Here is a 22954-nt window from a genome sequence, read left to right as displayed (position 1 = left end):
TTTGAGGTTGGATTTTGCTCCTTTTTAAAAATTTGGCCCTATATTATTTTGAAAAATTAAAAATATTCAAAGCTGAAGAACACACCTTAAGGGCAGTGTGTGTGTGTGTGTGTGTATACACATATGCTCACACATGTAAAGGGGTACAGGAGAGTGAACTGAAAAAAGATTTAAATGGACATGATTTCAAATGCTTAACTCCTTTGAACATTTTCATCTGCAATCATTGGGTCCCAGTTATGATCCTCAGGAGTGAAGATCCTTGGGGGCAGTGGGGATGGTAGGCAGGGTCACAACAGATACAGTGAGCTTGTACTTAGAAAATCTTTATGTATTTACAGTTATGAGGAGATGAGAAGCTACAGAAAAAGAGCGCTTATATACAGAGCAGCACATGATGTTAAAACGAGTGCTAAAACCACCGCATAGTGCAGATGGATGATAGCAGAGTACAGACTATGAACAAGGTTTATCACAAAATCTCTGGTCGTCTACACAGTATCACAAATTTCATGGGCTGTACAGTTAAAAGCCAAAACACGGGGAATCTAAATGACATACAATGCTCCTCCAATTGATAAGCACTGAATCGTACATATTTACAGAAGATGTACATAGAGCGTATGAGCGTGTACACCACCATTCAAAGCCCCGGAGTCACCCATCCAATGCCATGATTTTATATATATATGTGTGTGCGTGTGTGTGTGTGGGCAGGAGGATATACTGCATGTGTGTGTGTATGTAATACATGTGTGTGTATATATATATATATATATATATATACACACACACACACACATGCATATACACACAGTATTCTATATAACTATATACATATATAAATATAACATACATATAGACATATATATACACACACACAAACACACATCAAAAGTTTGGCGGTCACTTGGAAGTCGTTATTTTTGAAAGCGAACAGCTTTTTTTTCCTCAAACCACATTAACAATGTCAAGCCCGTATATCTGATCAATTCAATGTTGACGCCATTTAAAAATAACGACCTTTCTAAGTGACCCCCTCACCACCAAACATTTTGATGGTCCTGCATGAAGATTGCGCTTTATTTATTTATTTGAATGAGGACATTTCTGGATGGCCCCAAAGTTGTGAAAAGTAGTGTACTTTGCCATACAAACAGAGCACACAGGCAGCTGGATATAGAATGCATGTAAGTCAAAACAACAAAATTAGACGTTTGTGCTAAACAGACTGACAAAGTAAGTTTACATCATACATAATATACTGGCAAAATAACTGAGCATAGACTAAGACGCTTTGCTCAAAGTCGGTCTAACATGAACAGATGTCAGTCATTCAAAAAAAAAAAATAGACGCGATTGTCAATTTTACTCCCATGTTCATGCAAATATATAAATCATGAACAATGACCTAAAAAACAAAATCATTTTCCCTGCCCGCCAGCCAACTGTGCAGCTTTACCATTACTTTGTGTCATAGAAGGTGCGAAACGAAAACAAGGGGGGAGTGTGGGACTTCCGGTTTGGAGTTAGGGGACAGAGTTTGACTGCAGAGTGAGCACTTGGTCGGAAGGCGCTGCCTCCATCTCATCCTGGCTGGAGGGGCTGCTGGCTGTGGCAGTGTCGCGAGGAGGTGGTGCAATTGTGGTCTGTGCGAGGCTAAAAGCGCTGCCGCTTGTGCAACCGGTCGCAGGTGCGGTACTGTCTTCCTCCTTTGGCTGCTTACCGGCAAACTCTGTGATGCTGAACACAAACTGGAGGCAGCCCAGTTTTATGTAGCTCCCATGGTGGAGCATGGCCGTGCCCTCCCAGCCTGCTCCGCTGCCTCCAATTAGGCTTGAGCTGCTTGCCTTGCAGCTGCACAACTGCTCCAAGCCGCCTTGCGGGTGGCTGCTCATCACTCCGCCGGCTGGGAGCAATCCCACCACAGACGCGGGACCCTCTTCATCTGTCCACTTCTTGCTGCGACCTGGGAGGTTAAAATAAATAAATAAATACAAAATACAAGATGAGGGGGTGGGACGCCAGATCTCTCTGCATTTCTGCAAAACTGAAGCAAAGTGTCGATGCTATACGTCTTTATTTATCTCGCGCTTTCACAATGGCTTTCAGCTGTAACAAAGCGAACAAACAGTTGACATAAAATAACAAACATAATAAAACACACGACAAACAACACGGACAGTCATGCAATCTTAACCACTTATCCTGCATACGCTTTGTTGTTTGAAGCACTTCTCGATGAAAGGAGAGATTCAAAGTGTCCTTTCACCACTGAATCAGAGACCTCATGCTCAAAATGTGCACACGTCTGCTACAAGCTGAGTTTCAAAGTAATTGAGAAGCTGTCACATCCATTGACAAAAAAAAGAGATTGGTTGACTTCTCCTGTCCTATATAAATCCATTTCAATTTTTAAGCGGCGACTCTCAGTTCCAAATACACATCCACACTCCATCGACAGTCAAATAGCGCCGACATTCCTCCCAATCAAAATCAGTGCTGGTGCACATGTGCTGCCGAGAAGGTGAAACCACCCAGCACAGATTCTTCTCCTTTGACAAATGTCGTGGCCAGGAAAACGCTGAAAACAGTCCACATCGGGTCCACATGAAGTAACAACAAACACCATGTGGAGGGGAAAAAAAAAAGCTCTTTAAGAGCACTTGCCAACAACTGCTGCCAACTACAGCGCCATCTTGGATCTCTTGGATCACAAAGAGTCGCATCTCATCTTGAATCCAACTAATATGTCTGAATCAAGTCTCATTATTTTGCAAGTTAAAAAAACGAAACAACATAAAGCCCTTTGCCAAAGAACCCTCACTTTGTGAATAAGGTCAAAGAACTTACGAATGATGCCTTGGACTTTTGCCACGAGGCCACTGGGTGGAGAAGGTGAGGCTTTCTCAGAGAAGTCACAGGAGTAGAGGACGTTGTCCACTGTGGTGCCATGCTCACTGTAGTTCAGCAACTCGTAATGCTTGGTGTTCTACAAGCGTGCCCGTCAAAACCACATTTATTCACTCGTGCATGAACATGAATCATGAAAGCCACTTGCTTTACATACCTCATCGTAGAATATACAGGCGTGTTTCCCCGATATGAAGTTGCAATGACCGTAGTTCGGAAGGCACACATCCATGTCAGCACCTTGAATTAAAAAGAAGATATGGAATACTAAACATACTGTTTCCGTATGTTCAAAATGAGCTATGCAAAAAGGAGGGAAAATGCAGGCTGGTCACTATATTTGTTTGATGTCCTGTTATTTTCAAATCTACAGTCAGGTTCAAAAATCTTGGTAGATCAACACAATTCTCTTTTTTTTTTGTTTTATACACAATGGATTTGTAATGAAACGATCAAGATGATGTAGGAATTTGTATAAATTTGTATACAGTAATCCCTCGTTTATCGCGGGGGTGACGCTCCAAAAAGAACCAGTGAAATCAGTGAAGTAGGGTTTATAAAAAAAAAAAAAAAAAAAAAATGTGAGAGGGATGAAATTTCAAATGTGTTTTTCAAATGTATGTTTCACATATAGCACATTTGACAAAGTTGTACTTGGTAGTTGATAGTCAGCTTTATTTTTTACAGTTATACAATACTGAACTATTGCTCTAAGACTGCAGGGGAAGCTCAGCTTCCCCTAAAATGTCAAAAAGTAAGTGATCAAATATATGTGTGTACGTGCAATTGTGTGGACATGTCATTGACGAAATATGCGCTACAACACACTCAACTTTTGTTCCGAATCAGCTTCTTATTACTGGTTACGACGCGACTCTCTTCTCATTCATTCCCGCAGCTTCACTGTGCTTTAAACTGTGTGGACGCTGAGCATCGACTGCGCGGACGCTGGGCGTCTAGAGAGTTCAGGTTCGGTTGTCCCAATGCATTGAAACGAGACGAGTCATTGGATAAATGCTAGTTTTGTCCCGCCCATCAGACGCTCAGCGTTTCTGGGAGTCTATGGACAGTGGGCGTGCAGAAGCTTAGCTTTTCTTCATGATTGGATGATCTCGCTGATGCTGAATCTCCTTTTGATTGACAGCGAAATGAGCCAAAGTAAAGCATTCCAGAAAACGTTCGTTTATTTGACTGTCCGTCGAGCCACAAGCAATTTACTCTGAGCAGCTAATCGGATGCATTCCACTCTATCTTCCACGGATCTAGCTACAGTATCTTCACATATAGACAGTGAGGTCCCTCTTGGCCAATCGGAGGCCAGGATGATGCTCTGTAAGCCAATGGCAGAGCAGCTATGAGTATGTTGCGTTCAGGAAACTCGGAACTGTGTAAACCAGTGTGGTGGTTGCTGTTGCCGTTTCCGAATGAAGCAGTAGAGGTCACTGTTGGATTAGACTTCGTTGTAGTGAATCTCTTCGCGAGGCAAGAGCAGAGAAAAAGATTTCGTATAACGCAACGGGGGTTTTTTTCATTCTGTGGGCGGCAGGAGAGTGGGAATGGTGTTAATGCATGAAGATTTTTTCACATTAGGGGGTATGTAGGTTTCGTTGTGGAGGAGTTTCACTGTACCTATTTTTAGCACTCACAAACAGATAAATTATTTAAAAATCGTGTGATTCCGAGATGTATTTCTTTTGTCTCTCACATGGCCTTACGAGGAAAATTTCAGACCCCTTCTTAATTTCTAGGTGGCAGAATCGGAGGGTGCTCAAATAATCATTAACCTCACTGCAAATAGCCACAAATTAAAGCAGAGGGTCTGTAGTTCAGGCACATCAATAAATCTCACATCCATTGCAGTGTTGTTTCGAGCCAAAAACATGAGAATTGTCTTGATTTCCCAGTATTTATGGACCTGGCTGTATTGCTATCCCCCTTTACATCAAGGAGAGAAAAAATCAATAATGAAAGTGTGTGTGAAGCATCAATGCTGAATGCTAAGTTGCCGTTTACATTTACAGTTTGAAAATACTGTAAGAATACTGAAATAATTGATTGCATTCTTTGTTGTAACGTCTACATCGGTATGGTCGACTGGTAGACCACAGACTGCAGGGAGAGAGCGAAAAAAGGTGTGAGCATGTATTATTATGTTTTGTGCTCGTGTAAGCTACAGCATGTGCACCCTATCAGTCTCACTTCCACAAAAAACTATTAAAAAAAAAGTAGGTCACTTTTAACTCATGGTAGCACATGACAACAAGTTGACAGCCGTCGGCAGCTAGCGATCAGAGCCTTTAAGATGTGTGTGTGTGTGTGTGTACATATAAATATCTATCAATCTATATATCTATATATATATATTCTCATTCATTTTCTGAGCCGCTTTATCGCGGGTCGCGGGGGGTGCTGGAGCCGATCCCAGCTGTCCTCGGGCAGTAGGCGGGGGGGACACTCGAAACCAGTTGCCAGCCAATCGCAGGGCACACATAGAAGAACAACCATTCACGCTCACACTCACACCTAGGGACAATTTCGAGTGTTCAATCAGCCTGCCATGCATGTTTTTGGAATGTGGGGGGGAAACCTGAGTACCCAGAGAAAATCCACGCAGGCGAGGACAGGAAGGCCCGGGATCGAACCCACGACCTCTGCACTGTGAGGTCGACGCACTAACCACTGGACCGACTCTCTGTCTCACTCTCTTGTTTGTTTGATCTCATTCAAATCTTGTTTGATCTGCATTGCAACAATGGCAGTGGCAAAACAAAGAAATCCAGCAGCATCATTTCAAAACGGTACACGAAAGCTTCTGAATAGTACAATGGTAGGCAGGCAGTGATTTCCCTTTTCCAAACACAGGGGTCTACCCATCTTGTTGCTGGTGCATTTTTATGTTGTTTTTTCAGAGTGGGCATGCGGTGTGTGCATATGCCATCCAATTGCGGTAATGCATGGCAATTTCTACTACTACTCTGTCCCCTTCCTTGCGCACTGCCCAGTGTGACGGGAATGCTCCAAATTGTACACACATCACCTTGCTGTTTTCCACTCTTTGGTATTTGGGAATTCTCGCTGCAAACTATTTTGGGCAGCTTCCGCTACTTACGAGCTGCGGCTAGATAGATAAGGAGGCCAATGACGCCAAGGCAAAGGTTTGCTTTAGATCCACTTTCTATATGGCATAAGTGAATAATCATTGACTCCACGGCAGCGAAAGCGCTACACTTCTGTAAGTAGCTTTAGCACGAAGATGGAGAGAGAGGCCTTCTTGTTTGGAGTTGACATGTTTTCCCCCTGCCTGCGTAGCTTTTCTCCGGGTTCTACAGTTTTCTCCCACATTCCAAAAAGCATGCATGGCAGGTTAATGGAATACTCGAAATTGCCTCTCGGTGTGATTGTGAGCGCAAGTGGTTGTTTGTCTCTGAGTGCCGTGTGATTGGCTGGCAACCAGTTCAGTGTGTACCCCACCTGCTGCCCAGAGACATCTGGGATAGGCTCCAACACGCCCGTAACCCTTGTGAGGATAAAGCGGATTAGAAAATGGATGGATGGAGTGAGAGAGGGAGGGAGAGCAAGAGAAATTGTCAGTATTGTTTTGAGAGTGATTAACCTTCAGTGAGTCAGTGCTCAGGAGACTACTGACATGGTCCGTGAATTGGAAAAGTTGTTTTGAGTAACAGTTGTTGTCTTAACATTTGACTTACCTGATCCTATGTATAACGTCCTATAGCACATGTTAACAGCCCTTCCTTTTCCCGTCAGTGGATAGAAGACTGCCCGGGCTCTCAAACTTTTCTGATCTGCAAAAACAATGAAATCAAGATTAAAACTGTGGAATGAAATCAAACTTGATAGCAATATTTAAGTCTTACAGTCTGGGAGAGATGGAGGGGGCTTGGGAGCATCGCTTGTGTCTGTGGGTAGAGGACTGGGGGCTTTACAAGGGAAAAGCTGCTGGATCCTCTGCCATGCCAATAACTTGATCATTCCTGTATCTAGCATGGCCAGCTCGATCCCTAAAAGATATGCATAAGAAAATAGAAGCGTGACAATTCCAGCAGATTACGCTTGTGCAATCCCATAACTAAAATGAATGTACCTACCTCCATTTTCATCTGTGCAATCTTTCAAGCAGAGGTTAGTGATGGAGGAAAGTGAACTCGAGAGCAACGTGTCCGTCAGTCCCAAGCCAGCCTTCATATCTGCAGAGATCACCATGACAGAAGGAGTCAGCCATGACACCAAGACCACAGAACAAAATAATTTCAGAAAGTGTGCTTTTTAGAATGATCATCACTTCCGAGCTTCAAATATATTTTAACCCGAGAACTTCAAGTCTGATCGTCAAAGCTGTCTGTCTTGTATGCAACACCTCAACTGACTTGCTTCCGGTGTGTTTGTAACTGCACAGCTAACTTGTTCAAAAGCACCTGATGGTATGATCCCATTTTAACTTGAGGCAGGGCTGGACTTGCCACCTGGCAGGCAGGGTGGACGCCCGGTGGGCCGGCATCTTTGTTTTGGAGGGTTGGGGGGCTTTTTCTGGTGCTGATTAATTATTAATTATCTCCACTTGACCCAAGGAGACTGGCTGACAATTTCGCAGCCCATTCATCCATCTACAATACGGACAGCAAACTAAACCAATCAAAATCAGTGGCAAAGCTATGTGGTAGCCAGGGGTGGTCAGGAGTCATGTCTGAATACAAATTTCGTAATGGCTATAATATAATGTAATAATATATAGAATAATAAATAGAATGTTTATGCAGCTTTACAAATTTTGATTCTTGCAGTCAATGCCAGTAATATCCATTATTTTCACAGCATAACAAGCAAACAACATGGCTGATAAATCATTGTTTATAATACTAGCCACAGTTCTGGTTTCATGGAATGAAATGCACACAGATCCAGAATACAAGCTGGCATTTTTTTTTCGGGAACCCATGTGATTCCCAGATGGGCATCAATTTTACCTTTAATCACAGGATTGGGAGCGTACAGGATTTAAAATGTAAGAAAATCAGAGCGGTATTATCCAGTACCGGAAAAAAAATGTTGAGAGTCCATGAGAAGAAAAGGGGATACAAACTAACTGTGTTTATTTATTTGATGTAGCTGACATCCAAAATAGGAGCGGCACGGGAATGGGAGTTAGGCTGAACGGGACAGGATTCTTTTACTATGTTCCGGGACAGGGGTGGGATTTTTCTTTGGGAGAGGAGTGAAAATCCACTCTCCAGAACCTCGCTCAACAAATTCAAGATATAAGCAGGACTAAAGCTAAGTAAAAAGCAGCGTTTAGAGTTGTAAAGATGAGATTTTTGTGTCATGATTTGAATGATGTGGCCATTAATTGCGTGCAAAAGGTTGTTAGTTCTGACTGGCTGTTCACTAATAAATGCATGAGATAGAAATACACGACAGTCGTCGTCCCTGGCGATAACACAGTTCATCTTTCACGGCTTCACTGTTCCATGGATTTTTCCCATGCAGTTTTTTTTCAACAGTGCATTGTATTCCGCATTCTGATTGGCTAAGGGACTGTAGAATGTCAACAGTCTCCACGCCTCAACGCTGTACAGCTTGCCAAATTTTCTCCATGACAAAACCCACAATGTCGACGAAATGGACAGTGTTTCAAAAGACTGTCAGTTTTTTGTAAGAAAAGGTTTATATTTGTTTTTTTTAAATGCTTGAAATGCCTGAAAATGGTTGAACTTTTATTCAATACAGTATTGTATACGTAATAATTGTAAAAAATAGAGGACTACTTCCACTTATCACAGAAAGAACGTTACGTAACCCCCGAGATGAACGAAGGTTTAATGTATATGCAAATCAATGGCAAATTAGATTAACACATACCTGTCAACCTCGGCTAATACCTGCCCTTCTAAATGATTACGATGCCCCTTACAAAGCAACAAAAACCAATACAATGGCTTACCGCACATGCGCACATCATGCTTTATCAATCCGACCGTATGTAGCGATGAAAAAAATATATATACGATTGAGGATTACTTTTGCTGGTTTGCCATGACAATAGTAGCGATCGACAACGGCATTGTCGTTGGCTACCAGCGGGTGAGACGATCTGGATTTGAGCCAAAATGGTCTTTGTGAGATCGGTTCACAATTGTTTTTCCCCCCCCCGTATAAAAGTTGTAATATGCCGTACATCAGGGGTGCCCAAACTTTTTGGACCGAAGATCTACTTCTCGATCAACTAACCTCCCGGGATCTACCCTTACCGGCACGCGCACACGCACACGCACACGCCATGATGAGAAACAGCCTGAAACTGAGGCATGCGATGCACTTTTGCAGCCTGTTAACTATCGTAGCTCACACGTACTGTTTTAAAGTGCTTCCCTGGGCCCTCCTAGATTCCTATTCTTTGCCCGTGCCCTCGGTGAGTTGTACACCAAGCAAACTCTGAATGAGAATAAAGACGATAAAAGATAGAGTGCAACAGCTCTGATCACAAGCTGCAATTGCAGACTGCTGAGCGTTAACAACTTCCGGTGACGTAATCACGTGCCACCGTAAATTCAAGATTTACCTGCTTTATTTTATTTTTTAAATATTTTTTTGTGAAAATGAGACTGATAGGATGATTAGGGTGCAGCGTACATTAACACAAAAAAAAAATATTTCTAACATGTACAAAGACACACAAATGGTTGTTTGTTTGTTTTTTTGTCCTCGACACTCCTCGGATCTACTTGGGACCTGTCTTAGATCTACCGGTAGATCAGGATCGACGTAATGGGCACCCCTGCCGTACATGATTTGAAATGATAAAAAAAACGTATAAAATGCGGGGAAACTGTACAAGTTGACAGGTATGTTAACCATCTAGTACAGGGGTGTCCAAAGTCGGTCCTCAAGAGCCGCTGTCCTGGGCTCTAAGCCAGCGGTCCCCAACCACCGGTCCGTGGGTCATTTGGTACTGGGCCGCACAGAAAGAATAAATAACTTAAATTACTTCGCTTTTATTTATTTCGGACTCTGAAAGATCTTTTATTTTGAAAAATTACCGGATCCTCTGTTATATCCGCCTATAGTATATCACTCTTGACGCAGGTGAAGGCACGAAAAAGAGGCTACATTTAATACAGAGTATCAGGGGTCCTACTAAAAATATGGATCTCAATGGGAGATTCCCACGCACCAAGCCCACTCTGCATAATATGCGGCGATGGTGAGTTGTATTTTTCATGCACTTTGTATTTGCGGCGTATCTTATTTTGAAGAGTGTTGCGGCCAGATAGGACGTTCCTCGTGTCATAATACGTGTTTGTTATGTTTTGAAAATACCACAGTTTTCATGTAGATCAGATCATATATTATTTTATTGTATTTATCAGTCACACCTTAAGCCTTTAAGGTGTGACTGATAAATACCTTTAAGGTGTGTTAACCTTAAGCCTTTAAGGTGTGACTGAGACGGACCCTGAAAATATTGTCTGACATTAAACCTGTCCGTTGGGCAAAAAAGGTTGGGGACCGCTGCTCTAAACCAGGGGTCCCTAACCGCCGGTCTGGTACCGGTCCGCAGGGCATTTGGTACCGGGCCGCACAGAAAGAACTTGCCTTAATTCAGTTTTATTTATTTCGGAATACGACAGATGTTTTAGTTTGAAAATTTACCGGATTCTCCGTTACATCCGTCTGTGTCACGCTTGATACACGTCAAGCCACGCTTCTCCGTCACGTGACCGATTACGCTCAAAACAAAACGCAGAAGCTCGCAAAATGAGTAAAAAAAAAAAAACTGCTGGAGATCGCAAATGACGGCGGCCTTAAAAGAGACAACTGGATTAAAGTTATGGCTGAATACTCTGAGATCGCCACAATAGCACTGTTGCTATTTCCGACATCCTACCTGTGTGAGGCGGGGGTTTTCTGCAGCAACGGCGACTAAAAAAAAATTACAGAGTCGACTGGACACAAACCACACACTTGAGGTGTCATTGTCTCCGATTACCCCGAGATGGGACCGTCTTGTTGCAGAAAATCAAGCACGGGGCTGTGGTGAGTCGTCATTTTTAATGCACTTTGAATTTGCGTTGTATCGTATTTTGAAGGCATTAAACATTACCATAGCGATCAGAGTGTTGCGGCCAGATCCTTGTGTTTATTATTATATTTTGAAAACACAACAGTTTTCATGCAGCTCATACCATATTATTTTGTTGTATTATTTCCGCCACACCTTAAATGCCGGTCCCTGAAAATATTGTCTGACATAAACCGGTCCGTGGGGCAAAAAAGGTTGGGGACCCCTGCTCTAAACGATCACTACAACCAGATCACAATTTTCAACTTATGGGTCGCAAAAAGCTAGTAAAAATTCCATTGATTTGTCTTCTGTTTTTTTTTGTTTGTTTTTTGTGGAACGTAAGCATCCGGAAATGTGAATCACTTGTGATCTAGTTACTAACTGCTCTGAAAACAAATACAGTGCAGATAAGCCTTTTGCGCACGTCATAGATAGTAATATACTTTTGGTGGTATGTCAACCTAATTTCACTTTAAAAAAATGTATGTGACCCACTAAACCAAATCATGTGCATCTATTTCGTGTTTTTGGTGAAATCTGTACAAAAATTCCCAAGTGTTTTAAATTCTAATAATGTTGAAACACTGCACTCATTTTTTTTGTTACCAAGCCCCTTATTGCAATAAATACAAAAATAACCAAACTACAGTATATTCCTTGACTTCTGATTTTACAACTAGCGAACCATCAATTAGGCGTGTATAGAGCAAAAATGGTTGACACAAATTTTGGGGTCCAGGGTATTGCCGGCACCATTGAATGGCATCCACAAATACATTTCCAGGCTATATTAGTCCAGTTAGCTCTATCGAAACCACTCATGACTTATTCACAGTCTATTAGTAGAACTTCTTAGTGGAAAGATCACACTGTAGTCAGTGAAATTTCCCATGTAAGAGGCACGTCCTGTCAGGAATCACCACAGTGATTATATGTTTAGCATAGTTTTTACACCGGATGTCCTTCCTGATGCATCATACTCATTTTAACAGTGTCTAGGAATTAAGGTCTAGCCTACCCATTAGGATGTTTCCATTTGTGACTGGGATTAGAACCGTGGTCCTCTTTGTCAGAGGCAGCAATCCACCGCATCTACCGTCTGTATTTGCTGTTTAGAATGTAGTTACCACAGCATCGTGAGTTGGAAAGTACTACATGGTGAGTAGATATCATGTTAAAATGATTTGATAGTGACAGCCCAACAATATGATGAGACGATTATACAACACATGTATTTGGTTCCACCGTCCTAAGTGCACTGTGATGGGAAAGCATATAACAACGTGACCGGTCACAAAAAGAAGTTTGGCATCACTGCCTGAGTGTGTACCTGGTCTTGGCGATGATGTTTCAATGTTGCTGGAATATTGCTCTTGGCTGGTAATGGAGTCACAGGATTTTACGTTGTTGCTCATAGACTCAATCTGGAGCTCTGCCTGGGTCCTATGGTTCTGCTGGTTGCTTTGAGAGCAGGTAGTCGTGGATGCAGGGCAGTATTTTGGAGTGCAAGCTTCTGTAGTGCTCTCAGGCTCCTTTTTCAGTGTTTCGCTTCCTATGTGGTTCACCAGGTCAGAGGCAGCAGCTGAGTCATGGGTGGCTGTGCAGGGCTTTAGTCTGTGCTGTGGGATTTCCTGTACATAATACTGGGACTCACTGTTAAACTCTAATGGTCCATTTGTTTTGGAAGGATGACACTCCTCTGTTAGAGATCCATTAGGTTTACTACAGTTCTGGCAGGGTGGTATGCTCGATTTAGAAACAACCTGCTGTGCTAATGTGTCCCGTGTTGGAGCGGACTCCTCTGGGTCATCGGTTGTACTGCAGAGGTTAGAGTAGGGGCTAGGAGAAGTCCGTTGTAAAGAGGGATGACTTCTCACATCCTCTGATGCTGTACAAGATTTGCACCTGTCTTTATTGTCAGAGTCCAACTGTGCTGAGGGTGGCGTGGATGAAATATTCTGCTTGGTGGACAAGTGTCGCATGATGCTGCACTGGAGGGCGATGACATCCTGAAGCCACTGTTTGAGACATCGAGACAAAATTCAAATTAAAATGTTAAATTCTACGTATCATGGCATACTTTGCTGTGTAAGGGATGTTTATATACTGTACATCATTTTAATATATTTGTACAGTGAACACTCGCTTTTACATGGTTTACCTGGCATGGGTTCGCTGTTTCACAGATTTTTTAGTGCAGTTTTTTAATGGTTTTTTTCCCAGTGCATTGTGTTCTGCATCCTGATTGGCTAAGGGACTGAAGACCAATGTCAAGAGTCACCTCTTCGCCCCTTCTCTCTACAGCAGGGGTGCCCAACCTTTTTGACCAAAGATCTACTTTACAAGCAACGAACCTCCCGCAATCGACCCGTTACAGCACATGCACGCATACACACGTTGTAAATTGCAGTGTAAACAAACTTTGAATGAGGCGATAGATATATATGAGAGAGAGATAGACAATATATATATAAAAACTGTATATAGCGCCCATCTGGGTCGCGGGGGCAACAGCTTTTGCAAGGAAGCCCAGACTTCCTTCTTCTCCCCCCTCTACTTGTTCTGTTTTCTTCAGGCCAGCTGGGAGAAATAGTCTCTCCAGTATGTCCTGGGTCGTCCCCGGGGCCTCCTGCCGGGTGGACATGCCCGGAACGCCTTACCAGGGATCCTAATCAGATGCCCGAGCCACCTCATCTGGCTCCTCTCGACGTGGAGGACAAGCGCCTTGACTCTGAGCCCCTCCCGGATGATCGAGCTTCACACTTTATCTCTAAGGGAGAAGCCCGGACACCGGCGAAGAAAACTCATTTCGGCTGCTTGTGTCCGAGATCTCGTTCTTTCGGTCACGACCCATAGCTCGTGACCATAGGTGAGGGTTGGAACATGGATCGACCAGTAAATTGAGAGCTTCGCCTTTTGACTCAGTTCCTTCTTCACCATGACAGACCGATACAAAGGCCGCACTGAAACGCACCCTGCTATCAATTGAAACTGTCGTCGAAGTCCCATCGGGTTCGCATTGCAAAGCTCATGGCTCACCTGTTTTCTGGGTTTGGCATGCTGTCAAACGTATCGCGATTATCAAAAGTATTTGGGTTGGTTTTCAACTTGTTTGAGCAATGTAACACATGATTTTTAAAAATATTTATGACAATCAGTGTTACGGGCCAAACGAGTGAGAATTCTGTGATTTCTGTGCCAAAATACAGAGAATCCCTGATAGTGGGCAGCTCTGCATTTTAAGATCATATCCCGTAGCCCACAAACATCAACACAACACCATCATCCCACCCTACAACCAGGTCCCAGCACTAATCTAATATGCTTGAAAAAAATCTCAACTTTATTAGTCATTGATGAAAATGGTATTGATACGGCACCTGCACTAGCCATCCACATTAGCCTGCGTGTCGGCCAACCCTTCATGACTATCCTCAAACTCTTTTTCATGGTTTTAGAGTCATGGATAATGCAAGAATAAACAAAACTGTAAGCTGACAAAACAGTTTTATAGGCGTAAATGAATCTGCACACACTTACATTAATGACGCAGTTCCTTCTGCAACCGAGTATTACAGCGATCCATTTGAAACAAAACAGGCTTATTCAAATGTGCCTCAACTAACTAATTTATACATGTTACGATCAAAACAACATCCAGACTCCTAAACTTGAGGTGACATAATGCCACACAGCCCCTGCAGATTGAGGGAGGAGGCGGTGTTTGACAACACTCGGAAAGTGGAGCTTTCAAGAGAGTTAATAGATTTGTTTTCAAGCTACTTCCAACACTTTTATTTGGTTCACTCTTTTATGCCCCATGACATAAAAATCGTCTTGTAAAAACGGCTGCCTACATATGATGTATTTTTACGGCTTTTGCGTTTTTTTGCATTATAGTGTGCAAAAGTGATGCATCCTCTGACTCAGGATCAGGCTTGTCTGCATTGTAAATCATTATAATCTGTCCAGCAGGTGGCAGCGAGACACGTACAGCCATGTACAAACCAAAACAATTCACCCTGGATTATTGATTTGGGGGAAAACAATCTTCCACCAAGCATGACAAGGGAGATGAAAAAAAATGACACTTCGTCCGACCCCCCCCCCCCCGCCCAAAAAAGGCAGTCATCAAAGAGACTCCCGGTGCACGAACACCATGTGCCTCAAGCAAAAGCCACACCGCAACGAAGGTCTGCCTTAGGAAAGGCAAGCAAAGTGAAACCAGAATCAGGTGTAAAACATGTCATGTGCCCTTCCATTGGGGCAATTGCTTTATTTTGGATCATACAAAAAAAAAAAAAAAGCATAAATTGCAGGGTGAAGGAGGCACGCACGCGCACATGCACAAACATGCACGCGCACATCCTCACTGAACTCATTGTTTCACTTCTTCCAAGTCCGGAAGATGAGCAGAATTATCCACGATGAGAAGACACTCCAGGGGCAAACCTTTCTACGTAAAATATCTGTTGACAGCTGGTGCAAAAATCTCAGTCACCAAACTCCTTAGAAAGTATTCTTCTAACCCAGGCTTTAGCATTTGCTTTCCACATATCAGAAAGTTTCAGTCTTCATCACATTATTGCGCTTAAAGGACTTTCAAAGTCAGAAATTAAAAGTGGTTTCTTCTTACAGTCACCACTTGCATTTGGACAAAATAAAAGTGTAAGGCTCTCTTATCCTGGTTTGCGGACAGGAAGTACAAGCCCTTCGATGAAGAAGGGTCTTCCCTGCATTTTTTTTGTCCAAAACAATCCTGTTCGTTGCAGTTGAAAAGCAAGTTGCCTTCACTTTGCACAAACATTCCTCTAAATTCTCCTGCAGCCGGTTTATTAGAACTCGCAGTCTCCCCGTGTCTAACAAGACTGTGAAGTCCATTCCTCTGAAATTTCTTTAACCAGGCTTTAAAATTCAAAACACCACTTGGACCGGACGTTTTCGCAAGCAAGTCTGCGTGCAGCATCTTTGCCTCCTCACGGGCAATGGACTCACTCACAATAGGGGTGTTCACACGGCACACATTTGCTCCGGCGCTGCACCGGTGTATTTTGTTGCGATATATTTTACACCGCAGCAAATTTTGTGGAGCGTTCACACGTACAAAGCCGCTGAGCGTGTCAGCACCGGCAGCCGTGCTGACACGTGCAGCCCCACTTGCGTTCACACGGCAGTTTCTGCAGTGGAGCAAAACGACAGAAAACAAATGAGCTGTCGTGTTGGTTCTTTTTAAAACTTATACACAACTCAAGCGACTACTGTACAGGCACGTCCTTCTCCTTCTCGGTCTCCGTGCCTTCTGTTCGAGAGTGACCGCCCCCGAAAACGTAAATCCACAATGACTTCAATGACACTCAGAAAAGCAAACATATAATGCGCCAAACAGAAAATCAAGAGAGGAATTCACAAAATAAATTATATATGGGGGGCGGGGGGTTGTGAACACACAACAAAGGAACAAACTACACAAACAACTCCGAGACAGTCCAGTCTCCTACAAAAGGAAAGATGATGTTTGGGGACTATTCCCACCCCCGTTCTAGTTGAGATGGTATAACCCAAGAGGTGCTTGCTACTATTACCAGCCAAGTCTTGTGTCGTTATTAAACAAACACATGACGGAAGTCCGACAGAGCACAAAAGCAACGCATTCTTGCCATACGTAATCAACTCTTCACGAGCATTTGCTCTGGAGCAAATTTAACCCAGTTGCGTTCACACGTGCAAATTTACATCGGTGCTGCTTCGCAAACGAGCATTTGCTCTGGAGCAAATTTTTAAACCACCTCCCTGAAGTGGATCAAATTTGCTCCAGTGTAAGCTGTTTTCCGGGGCTACGCCGGAGCTAATTTGCACGTGTGAACGCTCTACTGGGGCAGCCCCGGCGTAGCACCGGACCAAATCTTGCCGTGTGAACACCCCTATTGTCACAGTGAAGTGCTTTCTCGTTCATCCAAATCCTTACGTCATTTTTCCACTTCCTCCAGGGGTTGAGGTATTTTCTTTGTTAGCACACTCAGTTCTTTGGCTAAATCTGCTCCCTTGTTTCTTTGTTCTTGATTATAGTGCAAATTATTTATTTCGCCAAACCAAACAACAAGATTACGAATATGAACATCATCCTCATGTTTTGTGACCAGTTCCTTCTTTTTTTTCCCCAATAGTAATAAGCTTTCATATACTTTTTACGCTATTTTTAGCAGTCATTCAGTTGTGGGTGCCCTAAACAAAGATACAGTACAGGTGCAGTACACTTGGATTGATTTATGCCATGGTTCGCAAGCGCGAGAGGCACATCATCGAGCAGGGATACCTAAGTCCAGTCCTCGAGAGCACCTATCCAGCCTTGGGACACATCTAAAAAGGTTTAGATAGGAGCTCTCGGGGACCGAACTTGGGTACCCATGCCAGAGAGCCTTCTTTTTTTTTTTTTTTTTTTTTAAAGAAACGCTGGAATATCATAAATGCAGTACTGTGCATATGACACATACCGTCAATTTTGTAAAAACAGTGACTCGAGGCTCCACTGTATTTTGGAAGTCCACGAGTGGCTATTAAGTTGCTCCCTTTTGCTGGACAAGATAATTGTCACAGGACGCTGTCATATTGCTGCTCTGCTCCCACTGAGCTGCAAACAATTGTGTTTTTCCAATAGAGCATTCGATAGATTGCGTTTTCGTCAGGATTCATTCACGGTTGCAAATGTTCAAACGGTGGCCAGATGTTTGATTGGAATTTTCTTGTCGCAATTTTGAACATGTTCAAAAAATTTGTTGCAACAAGAAAAAAAATGACAATCTACACTAAAAATCCTGGTGAAAGTCGCGGACCATTTGGTGAACATTCGCAACCCTGAACGAACCCTGAACGAACCCTGACAAAAATGTAACGTTGGCTGTCAACAAAAACACTCGCAATTGTTTGCAGCACAATGGCATATGGTCTTAAGATGTGGGTTGCTTGTTGGATGGGCAACAGCTTATTAGGCATGTAATTGTGACTTGCGATACTTCCAACACATCATATTTTGTATTGTGTAAAATAGTGTCTCTGGATTATTGTTGACAGAACAATATGGCACATTCCTATCAGTATGTTGTTATAAGAACGACAGAGACCATCCAGCGGCTGCTGCGCTTCAGAATTACTTTCTCGTTTTTGCCAGAGTAAATTGCATTCTTAAAATTCTGTCACCAATCAGATTCATTTATGCATTGCAGGACAACTAAGAATCAACTGTTTCTCAAACACCTAATGTTAACTGAACAGTGTCTTTGACATAACAACTGACCGTTGTTCCAGTAATCATGCTTTCATTTGAAAATCTACGTTAAAATGTCAATGATTGGTAACCCCTATCATATTTGATTCCTACCTCCTGCTGCTCAGCATCTGTGGTGAGGTGATTTGTGGACGGACGTTCAGGGACACCACTACAAACTAGCTCCAATTGGCGTACCCCTGCAGGATGTAGAATGGAGGGGGGATTCCTGTACTGAGACTTGATGGCATCGGGTACCTGAAACCAAACAGCAATTGCAGCAGGCACTTTCTGAAATCTTCCGCTTTATCTGAATAGATACAAAAACACACAGTGTAGTGAGGTGCAGTCTACCTTGATAGTCTTTTTGTTGCACTGCTGAGTGGTCCGACGGTTTGGTGAAAACTGCCGATGGACTCTGCGCAGGAAGTCCAACTTGACAGCATGCTGGGACATTCTGTCCTGAAACTCATCAAAAAGCTGACATCGACTGGACAGGCTCAGGCTCCTCTGTTTTAGCTGAGCAACAAAAACATTTTGGAAAGGAAAGATAAGCATTGTATTTAAACTGAGAAGCAGTTACTTGCAGTTCCACACCACTCACCACTAAATGCTCAACATGATTTGGGCACATCCATTTTCCAGCAGGTAAAGCTGTAAGTGGTGGGTCCAGACAATCCGTGTGGAAGAGGAGAGGACAGTAGTCGCACTGTATCAAGGGAGCCAACCTGCAACTCCTATGGGAAGTAAAATAAATAAATAAATAGACCCGACCAAAAAAATAAAAATAAAAATTCAAGAATATAACAGATTTGTGTATACATCTGTACATACGATGGTACATCAGAATACCTGTTGCATGAAAAACAGACTTTGACTGGTAACGGCACCAGACCATTAGGATCTAGTTCATATTGCGGTCGCCTGAAGGGCCTCCCAAGTAATTCTTCCTTTTTCCTTCGTTTACTGCTGCCTGAACAAAGATAACGGGATTGTTATCAAACTGCTTAAGTGGTGAACCTATTAGAAGACAGAACCGCAGTAACTGACTTTCATTTGACAATGCTTCTTAGGTACCGACCAACCTGGCAATGCAGTAGTACACGTAAGTTCACTGGGTAGCTGAAACTGGGTAGGATTTCTCTCCATAGCGGCAGCTATGAGCAGCTGAAAGGGCCTCTTGAGAAGACGCGGGGTTGGAGAAGACAATTCGGTATTTTCAAGCTCAGTGCCCTGAACATCATCCTCAGGCTCAGCTACCTCCTCTTCTCCATCATTCTGCTCCTCTGAGGGGGTAGGGGTCGACGAAGTATTGGAAGTTGGCGTGCCTGGGCGGCTGCTTGGCCTGCTGCTACTCCTACGGTCCAAGAGGCGTACCTGGGCCACGCGAAGACCAGGCCCTGCGGCTCCAGCCCCTGGAGGGAGGCCATCAAGACGCAGTGGGCCGGCGCCAAGCTCCAGCTCCATAGTTGGAGAGGAAGTGCGCTTAGCACAGGACTTTTCCAGCAGCCCATTCGTCTGTTCAGACTTTTGCTCTCGCTTCTGAAAGAGACAATTAGAAAAACATTCAACCGTTATCAGGATATTGTTTTGTCTAAAGCAATGCAAACAGGTTTGGTGGAAGGGCTGAAATTTTATCGGTGAACAACACTCACCTTTTTTCGTACATTGCAGCGGTGACACATCCATTCTCCTGGAGGAAGCTTCTCTTCACTGAGGGGTGGGTCACTATGGTTTAAAAAAGAAAAAAAAATCAGTCAGCAAGCCAGTAGTTAGGTTTCAAATGGAATAGCACATATGCATGGCCTTAAATAAATATTTTTAAAAAACATTATGAGTTAAAAAAAAAACACTCCCAATTGGCAAGGACATTCATACTCTATTTATTGAACAGAACTATGTTTTAGAAATGCCTGCTGATGAGCACCAAATGGCTTGCAGGCATAGGGCTGGGCATATTGAGATAAACATCTGGCCAATATGAATAGAAATTGCACTCAACATAATATTGAGGAAAAAAAAGTTTTGTGTGCTGTTGGTAGAGGCCACAGTATAATGTTGATTCACGCTGACCTGCTAAACACATTATGTTTGAAAAGATGATTATTTATTCTTTAAATTGACCGGTTAATTTGACTTTCATATTCACATTTTGTATGTGTCAACAAGCGTGTAACAGAAATATTAAGGCCTTTGCACCGAAAAGCTTTATATTTCTAAATTGAGATTTAAAAAAGGATGAACTAATGCTGTTTGTATTAAACATAACAAAGAGCCTAAGGAAGTTCAATTTAAGGTAGAGTCATAGTGGACAGCTGTAAGAGAAAGTAACAAGCAAAATGTGATCAAGATATGCCACTGCATTTAAGATATGAAAAATGGTCACCAGCAGAAAAAGACAAATAAAGGAGCAGCTCAAATGGAAGGCTTCACAACCATGACAGTATGTCAAGATTGCTCTTGCCGTGTGGTCTGTGCAGCTATGTACCAATGCCCAAGTTGCAAAGCTGTTAGCAGTTGAACAATGCTAAGTGGTAGCAAACACATTCTTCAAAAGATGATTTATGGTGGAACAATCCTAAAAATACATTTTATTTTCTATTTGTCATTGGGAGATGCCCCACCCGCCACCACCACATGCTCCGTTTTCAAAATCTTAGTAATATGGCGTTAGATGAGAAAGGAGCAGGGAGGTCGCCACATTGTAAACAGACACCGTTTTTAGCCGAGGCTGCAGCGCGTCAGAGTGGGATGGCCGGCTTAACGTTACATTGAACTCCACAGACAACCAACAAAAGGCGCACGGATGAGAGAAAATGAATGACAGAAATAGATATTCATATCCATCGTGCCACACAACGCATTTAGCTTTTCTACAGGCATTCCAATCAACTCCTGCATTTGAGCGAGGGTACTATTGGGCAGGGAATGCATTGAGAAATGTCAATATGCAGTACGTCGATAACTGCACTGGACATAGCGCCGTTTAAATTAATAGGTAACCGCGCAAAACATGTTCATGTGAGTGGGGGCAGTCCGTGTTGCTTCACAACAGTGAAATATTTACAGCAACAAAATACGCAACAATTTCCTGAAAAAGCCATGATTCTTGTTTCTAATGACTAACGCCTTCTTGAGGGTGGGGAGCAGGCAGCGTACATGACGCCCGTAAGGAGTTTTAGCAAGCGCATTTGGTTTCAGAGTAATCAATCTTTCAGGTTGAGAAAATAATGACAACTTACCAGCACTGGAGGTGGAAGGCTGCAGGGCAGTGATCACAGCACAACAAATCCCCCCCTTCTCGGCAACTATCGCAGGTGTCGTGGTTGGTGGCCCTGCCGCTTCTCCGGACGTCTCTTCCCAACTTCCGACTTCTCTTTTCGACCTCCTCGGACTTCGGGGGCGCCAGAAGTGTCTGTATTTGCTGTGGACGTGTTTTGCACTAGTCGGTCACTCATTTTCAGCATACTGTACTTATTTATTCATATAGTGCCGCTGCGTTCAGCACTATGTCCGCGGTTGCCGTTCCAAGTAAGGCTTTATGGGTCGTTGCTGTGGCCTCCATAAAACCCCTTCCATTTACACTACTAGGTTGATAGGAAACACGGTACAATACACAAGGACGCTCCAAATATAAATGGTCAATTGTATATTTATTGGCATAGATGCTAGCATATGTATTTATAAGAGTACTTCAATGTAAAGTGGGCTTTTGGGCCGAGAAACCTTACCTCCATTAAGCCCCCAGATGTATCCAAATCGTACACAATCGTCGGGGTCTCCATTTTGTCCCACATTCATCCGGGGCAAAAGTAACAAATTAAATGGGCGATCCTAGTTACTACTAGGCACACGATAATGAGTGTTGGCCTAACAACGTCGCACTACGTATTTTTAAAATAAACTGAACAACGGACTGTTGCCCAAGAAACGCTGGCTATCGTTAGCCGGCTAATGGGCTAACGAAGACGTCGAGCAGTCAAGGTTGTGGGGCTAGCGGACTCGTTAGCTTGTCTTACACGTCACACAACAACCAAACTGAGCGACAATCGCGTTTTAAAACACTGGGTTCTTTGAGCCAGCTTTTAGCGGTAAGAGCAATCCAATATGGCGTATCTTGTATCCAAATACGCCTGCTGTTTGCTACAAAACCTCCGTCTGCGGCCTAGCTGGCCAGCCATGATTCTTGTTTCTGCTCCTGCAAAAATGAGCTTTGTAAATCTGCAAACCCCTCCGCTCCCATTGTCAACAGCGGACGTAGTCCCAAAACATAACCCCCAAATGAGCAGATGCGATCCAACTTGCACGACTTCCAGAAGCGTTTGCAATAGAATCCACTGAAAATGTAAGCAAGGATGGAAATTTTGATGATGTTATTGTTGTGAAAACGGCAGTGCATCTACACTGGCTGCTAGCAACATCCTCTCCCCCTTTGGCGCAACCGCGAATCGCCGGTCGAGCATGCGCAATGGAGCTGGTGCGCTAATGACAAGAAAGCGAATGGTCGTTTGGTCGAGGGTGTTTTTCGTTATTTCCGGTTACTAATACGTGTCACAGAGTAAACAAATATAGATAAATTAAACGCTTCTGTTTTACCCCAAATCGTTTTTGAAACAATGCTTTACCCAGTGAACAGCGCCCACACAGCCGTATATGTCATTGTTTGCCAAACATTCACAACAAGACGACATTGTTGACATTTT

At 43.2% G+C, this 22954-nt stretch overlaps 1 protein-coding gene across 1 annotated transcript; it reads right to left on the bottom strand.

The window, feature by feature from the left end:
• Positions 1–310: 310 nt before the first annotated feature.
• phf12b (PHD finger protein 12b) lies at positions 311–22676 on the bottom strand. The gene is made up of 15 exons (XM_086125939.1): positions 21983–22676; positions 21494–21675; positions 19907–19979; positions 19337–19793; positions 19104–19224; positions 18856–18988; positions 18606–18770; positions 18366–18509; positions 12321–13008; positions 7020–7118; positions 6789–6932; positions 6621–6716; positions 3071–3153; positions 2854–2992; positions 311–1969 (listed from the first exon to the last, which is right to left on the bottom strand). Exons 1-15 carry the CDS (start codon positions 22046–22048, stop codon positions 1530–1532), a joined length of 3030 nt encoding a protein of 1009 aa, XP_085982065.1. The 5' UTR covers positions 22049–22676; the 3' UTR covers positions 311–1529.
• Positions 22677–22954: the final 278 nt, after the last annotated feature.

Source organism: Hippocampus guttulatus, chromosome 12 (genome assembly GCF_054856545.1).
Source record: "Hippocampus guttulatus isolate MCC_2025c chromosome 12, RoL_Hgut_1.0, whole genome shotgun sequence".
Taxonomy (NCBI): Eukaryota; Metazoa; Chordata; class Actinopteri; order Syngnathiformes; family Syngnathidae; genus Hippocampus; species Hippocampus guttulatus.
Note: the sequence above shows the minus strand (reverse complement) of the source record. Positions and strands in the feature narration are given on the sequence as shown.

What these genes read in the sequence shown, in the direction of transcription:
- phf12b (XM_086125939.1), bottom strand. Translation starts at nt 22,048, where the DNA reads ATGTGGGACAAAATGGAGACCCCGACGATTGTGTACGATTTGGATACA. An exon ending in ATCATGTTGAGCATTTAGTG is followed by an intron (nt 18,771 to 18,855) that starts GTGAGTGGTGTG and finishes TTTGTTGCTCAG; the next exon opens with CTAAAACAGAGGAGCCTGAG. An exon ending in AACATCATCGCCAAGACCAG is followed by an intron (nt 7,119 to 12,320) that starts GTACACACTCAG and finishes TGATCTCTGCAG; the next exon opens with ATATGAAGGCTGGCTTGGGA.